This window comes from Primulina huaijiensis, chromosome 9 (genome assembly GCF_012295235.1).
Source record: "Primulina huaijiensis isolate GDHJ02 chromosome 9, ASM1229523v2, whole genome shotgun sequence".
NCBI lineage: Eukaryota > Viridiplantae > Streptophyta > Magnoliopsida > Lamiales > Gesneriaceae > Primulina > Primulina huaijiensis.
This window is the reverse complement of record NC_133314.1, coordinates 21,516,393-21,530,478: the sequence shown is the minus strand read 5'-3', so window position 1 is coordinate 21,530,478 and position 14,086 is coordinate 21,516,393. Positions and strand designations below refer to the sequence as shown.

Below are 14,086 nucleotides of genomic sequence, written 5' to 3'. Positions count from 1 at the left end.
AAAAATATCGATAACAAATAGGAATATTGAAGATAAAATTATTTGATTAATGAGCTTCCTTCTAATGTATTTTTAATGATCATATACAATTTAAATTAATATATATACAAATTCGGTTTAACAGAATTTTTCAAATTAAAACCGAAACGAACCAAATTAGCCGTTATTTAAAATTTCAAAACCCAACTTCCGAATTAACCGATCAAATTAATTCAATTCGATTTAACCGAAATTTTAGAAACCCCTGACCATAGTTGCGGCGTTAGTTTGTCTAATGGTAGTCTTACCCAAGTTCGGGCCGTGGTGCAAGTACATGGGCTGGACTAAGCCCACTAGTCATTATGTGCATTGAAATCAACCAAAGCAGAGGCCGAATTGTTTAGGATTAGGAAACCCTAGGCTATCTACTCCGTAATATTGAAATATCATTTTAAATAATAGTAATGTGCAAAAAAATGAAATGGATTCTGATTACGCGTTTAATAAAGTTGGATTCTTACAAGCCTCACCATAATTATAGTCCGAATTCCAAGGTCCTATAATTGCTCTTAAGACCATTGATTTTCATTAGTGCTTCTATTTAATCATTTCTGCCAGTACTGAAAGCAAAGTCGCATAGAAATTGGTGTTCACAGGTGATAATAACGTGTCCCTGGATTTTGTAACTCATCTTGAAATTAATGCACTCGTTTTAAATTCTGCTCTATTTTTCGTTTTCCTTTTTTTTTTCTTCTATATAGTAAATATTGATGTGAAATCATTAAAACACACATTTAAGACCTCAAATATTTAAATAACATTTTTTTTTGTACAACTGATCGAAGGTTACTACTCTATGTTCTATTTAGAATATTTTTCCTCGTACCCAACACATTTGATGACAATTAATATCATACATTGAAAATTCAAAAGCTAAAATACCTTAACAGACCATTTATATTATTTTTAAGTTATATTATATAAACTTTCGTAAAAAAGATTATTAGTTTTAGATTTCCACGTGCACCTTGCTTGTGGATAAAAAAAAATGTTTTCTTGGTGACTTGGAGATTTTGATGAGATGAACAAAGAAATAAATCCATTGTGCTTTTTAGAGTTTAGGATTAGGATACTGATATTCAATGAATTTGTTTTGAGTCTGAAATCACGAATAAGACCGTTAGAAGAAGGTCCAGAGGGTGTTCCGGCGTAGTCCTTCCGGCACTTAAGTCAGAGATTGAGGTATATCAGTGAAGTGAAGGACAGTTAACGTTGCTGCTGAAAAATAATATATAGTGAATTATGAATTAGACACTCAAATCTGATATTTATAAAAAAATAGATGGATTTTCTACTAGTTCTGGAGATGAACAAATGGTTTGGGCTTAATATTCTGAGGCTTACTCATAGGGTATCAGACATGATCTGTCAGTTTTCATTTAATTTAAACGGCGAGGAATATTTACTGTTTATAAATAGAACTTCATTTAATCAGATGAATTGAAGCCCGTGAAGATAGAGTTAATTTTGACAGAAGTGTCGTGTCAGTCAATTTCAATTTTCAAATACATTGCCACTTTTTGAATTATTTCTTTACTTTAATGTCATTTACTTGGTGTCGCTGGAGCAAATTTAATCAATCCATCTATTTTCTTCTCTGTGTCTGATGTCCCTCATGTTTCATCTCCATTGTCATCTTCTTCTCCACTCAAGATTCTCGATGTTCTTCTAATCCCCTTCTTTATATATATAATAATAAAACTAGTAACTGGGTTAAATTTGGATTTACTATGCATGCAAGTGAATGCTAACTACCAAGTTTGAGGATGGTGTTTCTTGAAAAATAGTATTTGGGTGATTGTATTGTATATACGAGTTGCCGTTTTCTGGAGCGGAGGCGGCCGTGTTGAAATCGTTATTGTTAGCCAAGAATGGTAATTCGTCGCCTTTTTTTCATATCATCCAATCGGATTTCGATTTTGAAAAGCTTGTGAAAAAGCAAAAAAAGTTTCTCTTTTTGAAAAAGGATGAAGAATTTTTGAAGCTCTGCTTGTTTGCTTAGAGTGATAAAGAAATGTGGGATAAGAAGAATGATACGCAGACTGTTTGGTTTTCTTTAAAGAAATCTTTTCATTGCAAATCACAGCCGTCGGATGTGTATGTTCCGAAGACGAGGAAGCAGTTGAGTTCGATTTTGACTAGGAAAGCCGGTAGGTCTGGTTGTTCCAGGTCTATTGCGAATCTGAAAGATGTGATTCATGGAAGCAAGAGGCACATGGAGAAGCCCCCCGGTTGTAGCCCAAGATCCATTGGGAGCAGTGAGTTTCTCACCCCAATTACCCATGAAGTCATTCTGAGTAACTCCAGATGTGAGCTTAAGATCACTGGTTATGGTGGATGTCATGAAACTTTTAGTGGCGGCGGCGGCGGCGGAACATTTGTTGGCACTCTGAGGCCGGGGACACCAGGCCCTGGAGGTCAACCCACAATGCACTACTTTAATCCTGCGTTCAGGAATTCAGTAACTTCACCAAGAAAGACTGCTGCTGCTGCCGCCAATCTTTTGACAGAAAAGGAAGGTTTTGGGCATGGCGCTTCTGCGAACTTTTCCTCTTACAAAAGGGCATCTTTTGATAGTAATAATAATAATTATAGTGGATTTGGTTCTTGTGTTACTTGCCACAAGTGTGGAGAACAGTTTGTGAAGTTGGAGTTTCTTGAAACACATCACCTCTCCAAGCATGCCGGTAAATATATATTTTCGAAAATTTATCTTGGTGTCTTACATTTCCGTAATTTTTAAATTCCTTAGTGCAATTTCTTGGCCACACTCTTCAACCAAATTATCCAGTTTGATATTTTAACCATTTTTACACAGTGACCGAACTTCTGGAGGGTGATTCATCCAGGAAAATCGTAGAAATAATCTGCAGAACAAGCTGGCTGAAATCCGAGGATCATTGTGTTAGGATCGAAAGGGTACTGAAAGTTCATAACATGCAAAAAACCCTGTCCAGATTTGAGGAATACAGGGAGACTGTGAAGTTTAAAGCCAGCAAGCTTCCTAAGAAACATCCACGTTGTTTAGCAGATGGCAACGAACTCTTAAGGTTCTATGGAACAACTCTAACATGTTCTCTGGGCATGAATGGATCATCGAGCCTCTGCATCTCCGACAGGTGCTCCGTCTGTCGAATTATACGGCAGGGATTTTCCTTGAACAGGGGACTCAGAGGTGGAATCGGAGTTTTCACGACGAGTACCAGTGGGAGAGCTTTCGAATCAATAGAACTTCACGAGAATGATTCTTCCATTCGGAAAGCCCTGATAGTGTGCAGGGTGATTGCGGGGAGGGTGCATCGGCCATTGGAGAACATCCAAGAAATGGCTGGACAAACAGGGTTCGATTCTTTGGCGGGTAAAGTTGGTCTTTATTCGAATATTGAGGAGCTTTACTTGCTTAATGCTAGAGCTCTTCTTCCTTGTTTTGTGGTTATTTGCAAAAAATGAAGATTACAAGATGAAAAATCTCGACTCAATCTGTGCAATTTTCTTTGTTGAAGATGATGTAATATGTATTCTTCTTTAGTTTGTTTGATTAAGCTCACTGGACAGTCATTCTATATGTGTTCTTGTATTCGAAATTTCGCCTTTGTAACTAAATTCTGGACCCACCCTTTGCATGCTTAAACACGAATCAAACGAATAATAGTGACTTGAAATGCCCACCCTCTGTGCGAATTTAAATAAAAAATTAATTGAACAAAAAAAGCGCCAATAATTTTTTTAGCTTTGCATAAATCAAGAAGCATAGAGTAGTACAGTTGGGAATGGAAATATGGAATCCTCATCATTTTCTTGACAACTTTGCATAGTTGAAGTAACAGACAAAAGCAAAACCATTGGAGCTCAGTAATGATTTTTGGCTATGTTCCACGTGAATATCGCAAATGGGAATCTTCGATCCCTCGAAAATAACGAGGAACGCTAATTTATTCTGGTATATCAGGGGGGAGGGATTGATGAAATTTTGAGTGAAAACATAATCCATGAACGAGAGTTTTTGCATTAAATGCAGCCGGATGAAGGCATGTGGGTGTAAAATAAACAAAGAATCAAGAAAATAACGTGACACTTTGTTTGTCTCAGCTTTCCAATTTGAAGTTTTTTTTTTCTGTAAACAAATATGTTTTTTGTTTTACGCTATTTAATTTTCGTTTGAAGATAGGGTGTCCTCCACTTGTTTGAACGTGAAATGATGGAGATAAGATTGGGAGATCTCGTATTGTATAGATTATCATAGCCGCAAATTTGTACGGCTTAAAATGCTTTTTGAAACAAATATTTGTTGTTACGCCGCACCATTGGATAATTCCGGGCTGAGGGATGAGTAATGGAAACGTAAACAAAAGTTTTCTATAATAAATACTTGATTTGTGTTATTATATCTATGCAAAAATCACGCTATATGGTACAGAAAACATTTAATAAATCGACAATAACGATAACATAGATGTGCTATAGCAACAATGTTGAATCGGTCTACTAAATTTTCATTCATTTGCATGGATCACATAATTGGTAAAAATCCAGAGTCTTTACAAGTTTCAACAGTATGTTGGATAATTTCTTGAATGCTATAGTTGTAACTAAATCCTAAGTCTCTCAACTTCTTGGAAGATATCTCAGCAGGTAATGAATCATGCTGCTGCTTGTCAAACCTGACACAAAATTTTTTAAGATAAATGTGTGGAAGCTCAAGATTTATGAGAATTTTTAACATCCTTTATATAAAAAACAAAGCTATGCACCTATTCGTGTCCGCACAAGAGTATTCGTGACTAAGATGCTCGATAAGTTCAGACATTGCACAACTATTTGTACAGCATAAGTATCTACCCTCGGCTTTGGGGTTCTCCATGAGAAATATATGGGCATTGCATATGTCGACGATGTGAACTAATGCGATCGATCCCATTCTCAAGTTCACGGCTTCTAATATGGGGAGCAGCTTGGGATCGCCTAAACCAGTTGAATCATAACGATAAGAAACTTCATAAGACTACTTTAAGGACATGTACTTGTTCCTAGATTTTGCGACGATTTTCGCTATTCATGATTCTTAAAAATCATAAAACTTACCCGTAACTGGGGACAAGATAACTCGAATGCTTGTCGGAATGGTTGGTGTGAGAAAATAACCGCCCACAGTAGCTGTTATGACAGATACCAGATCGATGTCATTCTCCTTTGCAAACTGGAAAACCGTCTCTTCTGTTAAAAGCTTTGACAGAACATAAACCTGCAAAAATTTTCACTCGAAACTTAGTGCAAAACTCTACCGCAGTTGAACACGGGGACATTCGAATATGTAATATTATACCCATCCATTCGCTTTCGTTTCCAGGACATGTTTGACAGGTGTCTGGCAAGATTCATCAACTATCGATTTCCATCCCCCGGAGCTGTCTTTTGCAGTCAAAGTGCTCACAGATGATGTAAAAACGATTCTCTTCACAGTGTCCGTTTTCGAGCAAGAAGTGAGAATGTTTAGCGTCCCTTTGATAGATGGATCTAAGATTTCGTTCTTAACGTAGCCGTCTTCAAGAGGAAAAAATCACTTTAATACCCAGCTTCCAAGATAATTTCATTAGTGAAATATAGTGTTTATTACAGAATAGCAACATCATAGGAAGCCATGCCTGTTTATGCTAAATGTTGTTCCATTAACTAAGCTAAAATGTCAAGCTTCCATCATGGTATGTGGAGCAATGACAAAATCGAGTGATTGTAATGTAAATAGAGGATCATCTTTCAGTTACGTATTACCAAGATTTTCTGTAGCTGGAACCCCGAATTCCATCGACGCTGCAACATGATACACACCGTCACAACCTCTTACTGCATCATCAAAACTTCCATCTTCTAGTAAATCGGCCTTGAAGAGACTCAACCGATCCCCACCTTCCCACGACTTGATAAAATGGGACGCATTCTCTAGCAAATGAGAAACACTTGGATTAAATTTTGTTTTTCTCAGAAGTAAAAAATAGGCCTTTCTCGAGCATCCGCATATCTTTGGCCATCATTCTACGAAAAAAGTACTAGCTACTAGGATCAAATGACAGAAGAAATTGAAGTGGTGACCTGGATTTCTGAGAGTGGCGTGAACCTTGCAACCTCTCTGGAGGAGAGATTTGACGAGCCAAGATCCGATGTAACCTGTCGCTCCGGTCACACAGTATGTTTTCAATCCATTTTCATCTTCCATCGCACCAAAATCTTTCTTGTTTTTTTTTTTTGGGAGGAAAACTCTTCCTTGTTTTTAGTGTTGTATAATATGATGATAGAAGTTTCTACAATTTTATATCATCATATTTATACGTGTGTATAAACAAACTAAAGGTTTTGAAAAGTAGGTGGGATTCTTCAAATTGATGAGAGTGATTACACCGAAAAAGTAAAAGCATTTATTAACTAAAGAAACGACAATGAAATATCATTGTTTATTGTCTGGCCTGCATTGTTCACTCTTTGGAATCACCAATTTGAGATATCAAAGTTCACTAAATTCAGAAAAACCACGTTTTTTGAGGCCATGAATTCTACATTTTACTGTTGCATGATTCTTGTATACATGTATATGAGACCTGAATGACTCTGATACTATATCAAAATCATAAACTTGAGTTTAATTCCACCTCAAAATCTAGTTCAAGAGAGCGCGAGACATCTAACAGATTGCTTAAGATTCCTGAATCTTACTCGCTTGAAAACTTGTGATTTGCCAAAGATACTATTTTTAACAGTCGCACTTAAATGATTTGCAAATTACATGAATTGAGTTTTTAATAAAATGCTGCATTTGCATGCTCGAGGACAAAAGAATAACATTGAAGCTTATAACTAAATAAATCAATGGGTTTCAGACACTACAAGACTAAGAAGCCTACGCAGAAGCAGAAACAGCAGCTTCTTCCGTCACCTTCTCTCTTTCTTTGACGGCTCTTTTCCAATTCTCTGCACTATCGATGATTTCTCCAGTCTTTATGAGGTAACGAACACGCTTTCCATCATCAAGCAACTTATGACCCACCCTGCTTATCACGCCCTTCTCTTTGGAGTAAAGCATCACATTTGAACTGTGAATAGGCGCTTCAATCTGACAAACCCAAATCAGCAGTCAAACTCAAAACACTACTAAACACAAGATGGGAATACATGGGCAAAACAGATTCTCATAAACAGATAGGTTAACAAGTAAACAGCAAACGTGAGACAAGGAAATGACCTTTATTATCTTCCCTGGTTCTTCCTCTCCTTTGCTTTTTATGTGCTTAGTCTTCAGGTTAATTTCTTTCACTACTATAGTGCTGTTATGCTTAATAATAGAAGCAACCTCACCAATTTTACCTTTATCTTTTCCAGATATGACTTTTACCGTATCTCCAAGTTTCACGTGCATCTTGTGAAGCACTGGTAAGCTGTTTGGCTTGCACTCTTTCCGCTCCCATCTCTTGACCTGAAATGAGATTTCAAACATTATCCACCCAAAATTCTTAAGAGAAGTATCAACAAAGGTTGTATCTATTGTTAACCACATTGATTTGGAATTTCAGAGTAATTAAAACTTGAAATGGAAATCTACATTGTCTTCCTTATCTGCTCCGTGCTTGAATTGTCATTATCAGGGTAAAGCAACTCTAAAAATATACTTATCTCAGCTAACTTCCAATGTCCAAAACTGATTTAATCAATATTTTCAATTATCAAATTATCATCATGCTCTATGACAGTGAAAGGCATCATTAGCAATGCACTCAGAATGACTCAAAAGAAAACGTTTACGCTTCATTAATTTCCTTCAACGTTTAACAAGACAATGAAATTGTAAAGCAAGTATGGGAAGCATGTTTCTGTTTTGATGTTCTTTTCCTGTTTCTTTCTACACTCAGCCAATCCATGAGGCTCAAAGTTTTGAGTATGACAAATGAAATCCATAACACGAACCTTTGATACTATCAGACCAGGCTGTTCTGTAGATTTAACCTGCAAATTGAGTCGAACATTTCAAACTAATAACAAAAACAAACATTAATAATAAAAAAGAACTTAAAAGCTGAAAATCAAGATCAGACAAGGATTTAAATCAGCAAATATCAAGATGCAATAGGAACAAATTATTCAGAAGATCTATTGAACTATACTAATCTGCACTCTTCTAGCTAGTTCAAAGCCAGTAAGTAATCCCACAAAATTATAATTTATCAAGGACCCATTTATTATACAACTTTAGAAACAACACATTGGAAATATTCAACTCGCTATTTTTTTTATTAGTCCTTTTTACATATCGCATTGCTTCAGGTAAGTTGAGATGCCACTTTTTATAAACACTGTAACATCCGCCCGTTAAAAGAACACAAAAGCAGCAAAAGGTTTCGGTAGTGCTTCCAATCCAAACGGCAAGAAATCAAACACTTGACCTCATTTTCCCAGAAACTATTCTAAAAGTTCAGAAAGACTAGGTTAGTGAGTAATTTGAAATTCAGTTAAGTATAATGACTAAATATCAGATTAAACAATTCCATGCCTCCAAGTGAATCCTCCAAAGCCTATGGAACACAACAACTAATGAAGATAGGTTCTCATGTGCGAGCACTCTAGCAATCAATCCTTTCAATTCTCAAGAATTTTCTTCTGAGTCATAATTACGGTTGTTCATCCACGCAGCAGAAAATGATTGTAGGATCAAAATCAAGCAGGAATTCATCTCAATTAGATCAAGGGCAATGTTCATAAGCTCAACGATAAAATTTCTGGTCGACGAGATTATCCTTTCTTGCACATTGAACGAAAAAATACAAATACAGAAGACCCTTTTACCAATACTTCGCAAAAAAAAAAAGACCGGATGAATGAGAGCAGTTAATTTTAGTAGACAACTTCGAATTAAATTTAAGACACAAATTCAACAATACAGAAAACAGACAGATTGAGGGTAAAAAGGGTTCATAATCTATGAAAACATAGGAATAAAGAGTAAAGGACAGACCAGTGTCGGGTAGAAAGAGGGAGAAAAGCGTAGGCCTAAGAAAGAGTTGGACGAAAGATTTAAACTTGTAAAGGAACTCTGCAGAGCAGCCATTGACACCATATCTTTTGCTTCTTCGGACTTACAACGGAAAGAGAGGATAACGCTTTGGGGAAAACGAGGAGAACGGGAGTGTCAGAAGAGTTTATTAAAAAAAAAGTTATAGAATGTAATTTATTTTTTTATCTTTGGTTTAAAATTTGTTTAAGAACTAATTTTTTTATTAGTGTATTTTAATTTTATATATAATAAAATTTAATTAAATTNCTTTTGCAGTCAAAGTGCTCACAGATGATGTAAAAACGATTCTCTTCACAGTGTCCGTTTTCGAGCAAGAAGTGAGAATGTTTAGCGTCCCTTTGATAGATGGATCTAAGATTTCGTTCTTAACGTAGCCGTCTTCAAGAGGAAAAAATCACTTTAATACCCAGCTTCCAAGATAATTTCATTAGTGAAATATAGTGTTTATTACAGAATAGCAACATCATAGGAAGCCATGCCTGTTTATGCTAAATGTTGTTCCATTAACTAAGCTAAAATGTCAAGCTTCCATCATGGTATGTGGAGCAATGACAAAATCGAGTGATTGTAATGTAAATAGAGGATCATCTTTCAGTTACGTATTACCAAGATTTTCTGTAGCTGGAACCCCGAATTCCATCGACGCTGCAACATGATACACACCGTCACAACCTCTTACTGCATCATCAAAACTTCCATCTTCTAGTAAATCGGCCTTGAAGAGACTCAACCGATCCCCACCTTCCCACGACTTGATAAAATGGGACGCATTCTCTAGCAAATGAGAAACACTTGGATTAAATTTTGTTTTTCTCAGAAGTAAAAAATAGGCCTTTCTCGAGCATCCGCATATCTTTGGCCATCATTCTACGAAAAAAGTACTAGCTACTAGGATCAAATGACAGAAGAAATTGAAGTGGTGACCTGGATTTCTGAGAGTGGCGTGAACCTTGCAACCTCTCTGGAGGAGAGATTTGACGAGCCAAGATCCGATGTAACCTGTCGCTCCGGTCACACAGTATGTTTTCAATCCATTTTCATCTTCCATCGCACCAAAATCTTTCTTGTTTTTTTTTTTTGGGAGGAAAACTCTTCCTTGTTTTTAGTGTTGTATAATATGATGATAGAAGTTTCTACAATTTTATATCATCATATTTATACGTGTGTATAAACAAACTAAAGGTTTTGAAAAGTAGGTGGGATTCTTCAAATTGATGAGAGTGATTACACCGAAAAAGTAAAAGCATTTATTAACTAAAGAAACGACAATGAAATATCATTGTTTATTGTCTGGCCTGCATTGTTCACTCTTTGGAATCACCAATTTGAGATATCAAAGTTCACTAAATTCAGAAAAACCACGTTTTTTGAGGCCATGAATTCTACATTTTACTGTTGCATGATTCTTGTATACATGTATATGAGACCTGAATGACTCTGATACTATATCAAAATCATAAACTTGAGTTTAATTCCACCTCAAAATCTAGTTCAAGAGAGCGCGAGACATCTAACAGATTGCATAAGATTCCTGAATCTTACTCGCTTGAAAACTTGTGATTTGCCAAAGATACTATTTTTAACAGTCGCACTTAAATGATTTGCAAATTACATGAATTGAGTTTTTAATAAAATGCTGCATTTGCATGCTCGAGGACAAAAGAATAACATTGAAGCTTATAACTAAATAAATCAATGGGTTTCAGACACTACAAGACTAAGAAGCCTACGCAGAAGCAGAAACAGCAGCTTCTTCCGTCACCTTCTCTCTTTCTTTGACGGCTCTTTTCCAATTCTCTGCACTATCGATGATTTCTCCAGTCTTTATGAGGTAACGAACACGCTTTCCATCATCAAGCAACTTATGACCCACCCTGCTTATCACGCCCTTCTCTTTGGAGTAAAGCATCACATTTGAACTGTGAATAGGCGCTTCAATCTGACAAACCCAAATCAGCAGTCAAACTCAAAACACTACTAAACACAAGATGGGAATACATGGGCAAAACAGATTCTCATAAACAGATAGGTTAACAAGTAAACAGCAAACGTGAGACAAGGAAATGACCTTTATTATCTTCCCTGGTTCTTCCTCTCCTTTGCTTTTTATGTGCTTAGTCTTCAGGTTAATTTCTTTCACTACTATAGTGCTGTTATGCTTAATAATAGAAGCAACCTCACCAATTTTACCTTTATCTTTTCCAGATATGACTTTTACCGTATCTCCAAGTTTCACGTGCATCTTGTGAAGCACTGGTAAGCTGTTTGGCTTGCACTCTTTCCGCTCCCATCTCTTGACCTGAAATGAGATTTCAAACATTATCCACCCAAAATTCTTAAGAGAAGTATCAACAAAGGTTGTATCTATTGTTAACCACATTGATTTGGAATTTCAGAGTAATTAAAACTTGAAATGGAAATCTACATTGTCTTCCTTATCTGCTCCGTGCTTGAATTGTCATTATCAGGGTAAAGCAACTCTAAAAATATACTTATCTCAGCTAACTTCCAATGTCCAAAACTGATTTAATCAATATTTTCAATTATCAAATTATCATCATGCTCTATGACAGTGAAAGGCATCATTAGCAATGCACTCAGAATGACTCAAAAGAAAACGTTTACGCTTCATTAATTTCCTTCAACGTTTAACAAGACAATGAAATTGTAAAGCAAGTATGGGAAGCATGTTTCTGTTTTGATGTTCTTTTCCTGTTTCTTTCTACACTCAGCCAATCCATGAGGCTCAAAGTTTTGAGTATGACAAATGAAATCCATAACACGAACCTTTGATACTATCAGACCAGGCTGTTCTGTAGATTTAACCTGCAAATTGAGTCGAACATTTCAAACTAATAACAAAAACAAACATTAATAATAAAAAAGAACTTAAAAGCTGAAAATCAAGATCAGACAAGGATTTAAATCAGCAAATATCAAGATGCAATAGGAACAAATTATTCAGAAGATCTATTGAACTATACTAATCTGCACTCTTCTAGCTAGTTCAAAGCCAGTAAGTAATCCCACAAAATTATAATTTATCAAGGACCCATTTATTATACAACTTTAGAAACAACACATTGGAAATATTCAACTCGCTATTTTTTTTATTAGTCCTTTTTACATATCGCATTGCTTCAGGTAAGTTGAGATGCCACTTTTTATAAACACTGTAACATCCGCCCGTTAAAAGAACACAAAAGCAGCAAAAGGTTTCGGTAGTGCTTCCAATCCAAACGGCAAGAAATCAAACACTTGACCTCATTTTCCCAGAAACTATTCTAAAAGTTCAGAAAGACTAGGTTAGTGAGTAATTTGAAATTCAGTTAAGTATAATGACTAAATATCAGATTAAACAATTCCATGCCTCCAAGTGAATCCTCCAAAGCCTATGGAACACAACAACTAATGAAGATAGGTTCTCATGTGCGAGCACTCTAGCAATCAATCCTTTCAATTCTCAAGAATTTTCTTCTGAGTCATAATTACGGTTGTTCATCCACGCAGCAGAAAATGATTGTAGGATCAAAATCAAGCAGGAATTCATCTCAATTAGATCAAGGGCAATGTTCATAAGCTCAACGATAAAATTTCTGGTCGACGAGATTATCCTTTCTTGCACATTGAACGAAAAAATACAAATACAGAAGACCCTTTTACCAATACTTCGCAAAAAAAAAAAGACCGGATGAATGAGAGCAGTTAATTTTAGTAGACAACTTCGAATTAAATTTAAGACACAAATTCAACAATACAGAAAACAGACAGATTGAGGGTAAAAAGGGTTCATAATCTATGAAAACATAGGAATAAAGAGTAAAGGACAGACCAGTGTCGGGTAGAAAGAGGGAGAAAAGCGTAGGCCTAAGAAAGAGTTGGACGAAAGATTTAAACTTGTAAAGGAACTCTGCAGAGCAGCCATTGACACCATATCTTTTGCTTCTTCGGACTTACAACGGAAAGAGAGGATAACGCTTTGGGGAAAACGAGGAGAACGGGAGTGTCAGAAGAGTTTATTAAAAAAAAAGTTATAGAATGTAATTTATTTTTTTATCTTTGGTTTAAAATTTGTTTAAGAACTAATTTTTTTATTAGTGTATTTTAATTTTATATATAATAAAATTTAATTAAATTAAAAAACTTACTCGACTCAATTTTTCCATCTTTCTCGACTCAATCCTAAATCTCATTTCATTCTTTGTCTTCCCAAAAAATCTTTTTCTTCTCAACCTTCCATCTTCTCATTTTTTGGCTAACAATTAACCACGAGTCTACAAGTTATTCTTCTGCAACAAATCCAATAAGAAACCACGTATGGTTAATAAATTTATTTTGAGATATGAAATTTATTGGGTCTCGTCAGAGTCAACGAGCTTCACCCTGAGTCGTGAAGTACAGCTTTCACGACCCACGGCTTCACGATCCTACGACCCAAGGGTCGTGTGCTTCACGACCCAAGCTTTGGGTCGTGGGTGGTGAAGCACTTGGTTGGGTCGTGAAGCACTTTTGTGCTTCACCACCCAAAAGTGCTTCACGACCCAAACTTTGGGTGGTGAAGCAGTGAAGCACAAGTGCTTCACAACCCAAGACCCAGGGTTGTGGGCTTCACGACCCACCCGAGGTCGTGACGTGAAGATTTCACGACCCCTTCACGACCGGTCACAATCCATTAATTTTAAATTTTTATAATTAATAAAAAAAATTTGAATGCAAGTTAACTTTAGGATCAAGATACGTTGAAATCTGTAAGAAAATTGTATCATTTTTAAATGAGAAAAAGATAAAATATTTGGTGCAGTACACTCAATTTGGTAATTTAATTTTATGTGCTAAGGATTATAACAATTTCAATCAAAACTGGGTCGAAGGTTATAACTCGTCACAAAATTGGGTCGAGATTATACTCGACCCACGCGACCCAATTTTGGTGGGTCGAGATGGGTCGAGAAGTATAATTTTAGCTTCTTGACCCATGAAGCTATATATATA

The 14,086-nt window shown here is 36.0% G+C and overlaps 5 protein-coding genes across 5 annotated transcripts; 1 reads left to right on the top strand and 4 right to left on the bottom strand.

Annotated features, from left to right (window-relative positions):
• Positions 1 to 1,524: 1,524 nt before the first annotated feature.
• LOC140984579 (uncharacterized) lies at positions 1,525 to 3,649 on the top strand. Its single transcript, XM_073452111.1, has 2 exons — positions 1,525 to 2,726; positions 2,858 to 3,649. Exons 1-2 carry the CDS (start codon positions 2,054 to 2,056, stop codon positions 3,487 to 3,489), a joined length of 1,305 nt encoding a protein of 434 aa, XP_073308212.1. The 5' UTR covers positions 1,525 to 2,053; the 3' UTR covers positions 3,490 to 3,649.
• Positions 3,650 to 4,511: 862 nt separating this feature from the next.
• On the bottom strand, positions 4,512 to 6,544 carry LOC140984760 (putative anthocyanidin reductase). Its single transcript, XM_073452375.1, has 6 exons — positions 6,127 to 6,544; positions 5,809 to 5,976; positions 5,363 to 5,580; positions 5,122 to 5,281; positions 4,791 to 5,001; positions 4,512 to 4,700 (listed from the first exon to the last, which is right to left on the bottom strand). Exons 1-6 carry the CDS (start codon positions 6,248 to 6,250, stop codon positions 4,550 to 4,552), a joined length of 1,032 nt encoding a protein of 343 aa, XP_073308476.1. The 5' UTR covers positions 6,251 to 6,544; the 3' UTR covers positions 4,512 to 4,549.
• A 232-nt stretch (positions 6,545 to 6,776) lies between these two features.
• On the bottom strand, positions 6,777 to 9,199 carry LOC140984761 (large ribosomal subunit protein uL24c-like). The gene is made up of 4 exons (XM_073452376.1): positions 9,035 to 9,199; positions 7,990 to 8,028; positions 7,271 to 7,501; positions 6,777 to 7,141 (listed from the first exon to the last, which is right to left on the bottom strand). The coding sequence occupies exons 1-4, from the start codon at positions 9,134 to 9,136 to the stop codon at positions 6,929 to 6,931; spliced, it is 585 nt and encodes a 194-aa protein (XP_073308477.1). The 5' UTR covers positions 9,137 to 9,199; the 3' UTR covers positions 6,777 to 6,928.
• A 133-nt stretch (positions 9,200 to 9,332) lies between these two features.
• Positions 9,333 to 10,442, bottom strand: LOC140983966 (putative anthocyanidin reductase). Its single transcript, XM_073451115.1, has 3 exons — positions 10,019 to 10,442; positions 9,701 to 9,868; positions 9,333 to 9,472 (listed from the first exon to the last, which is right to left on the bottom strand). The coding sequence occupies exons 1-3, from the start codon at positions 10,140 to 10,142 to the stop codon at positions 9,333 to 9,335; spliced, it is 432 nt and encodes a 143-aa protein (XP_073307216.1). The 5' UTR covers positions 10,143 to 10,442.
• Positions 10,443 to 10,668: 226 nt separating this feature from the next.
• Positions 10,669 to 13,091, bottom strand: LOC140984149 (large ribosomal subunit protein uL24c-like). Its single transcript, XM_073451381.1, has 4 exons — positions 12,927 to 13,091; positions 11,882 to 11,920; positions 11,163 to 11,393; positions 10,669 to 11,033 (listed from the first exon to the last, which is right to left on the bottom strand). The coding sequence occupies exons 1-4, from the start codon at positions 13,026 to 13,028 to the stop codon at positions 10,821 to 10,823; spliced, it is 585 nt and encodes a 194-aa protein (XP_073307482.1). The 5' UTR covers positions 13,029 to 13,091; the 3' UTR covers positions 10,669 to 10,820.
• Between the last annotated feature and the right edge of the window lie 995 nt (positions 13,092 to 14,086).

Coding starts and splice junctions, on each gene's coding strand:
- LOC140984579 (XM_073452111.1), top strand. CDS start 2,054: ATGTGGGATAAGAAGAATGATACGCAGACTGTTTGGTTTTCTTTAAAG. Junction 2,727..2,857: donor TCACCTCTCCAAGCATGCCG/GTAAATATATAT, acceptor ATTTTTACACAG/TGACCGAACTTCTGGAGGGT.
- LOC140984760 (XM_073452375.1), bottom strand. CDS start 6,250: ATGGAAGATGAAAATGGATTGAAAACATACTGTGTGACCGGAGCGACA. Junction 5,977..6,126: donor CGCCACTCTCAGAAATCCAG/GTCACCACTTCA, acceptor CTCATTTGCTAG/AGAATGCGTCCCATTTTATC. Junction 5,002..5,121: donor TATCTTGTCCCCAGTTACGG/GTAAGTTTTATG, acceptor CAACTGGTTTAG/GCGATCCCAAGCTGCTCCCC.
- LOC140984761 (XM_073452376.1), bottom strand. CDS start 9,136: ATGGTGTCAATGGCTGCTCTGCAGAGTTCCTTTACAAGTTTAAATCTT. Junction 7,502..7,989: donor CTGGTCTGATAGTATCAAAG/GTTCGTGTTATG, acceptor ATCTCATTTCAG/GTCAAGAGATGGGAGCGGAA. Junction 7,142..7,270: donor AACCAGGGAAGATAATAAAG/GTCATTTCCTTG, acceptor TGGGTTTGTCAG/ATTGAAGCGCCTATTCACAG.
- LOC140984149 (XM_073451381.1), bottom strand. CDS start 13,028: ATGGTGTCAATGGCTGCTCTGCAGAGTTCCTTTACAAGTTTAAATCTT. Junction 11,394..11,881: donor CTGGTCTGATAGTATCAAAG/GTTCGTGTTATG, acceptor ATCTCATTTCAG/GTCAAGAGATGGGAGCGGAA. Junction 11,034..11,162: donor AACCAGGGAAGATAATAAAG/GTCATTTCCTTG, acceptor TGGGTTTGTCAG/ATTGAAGCGCCTATTCACAG.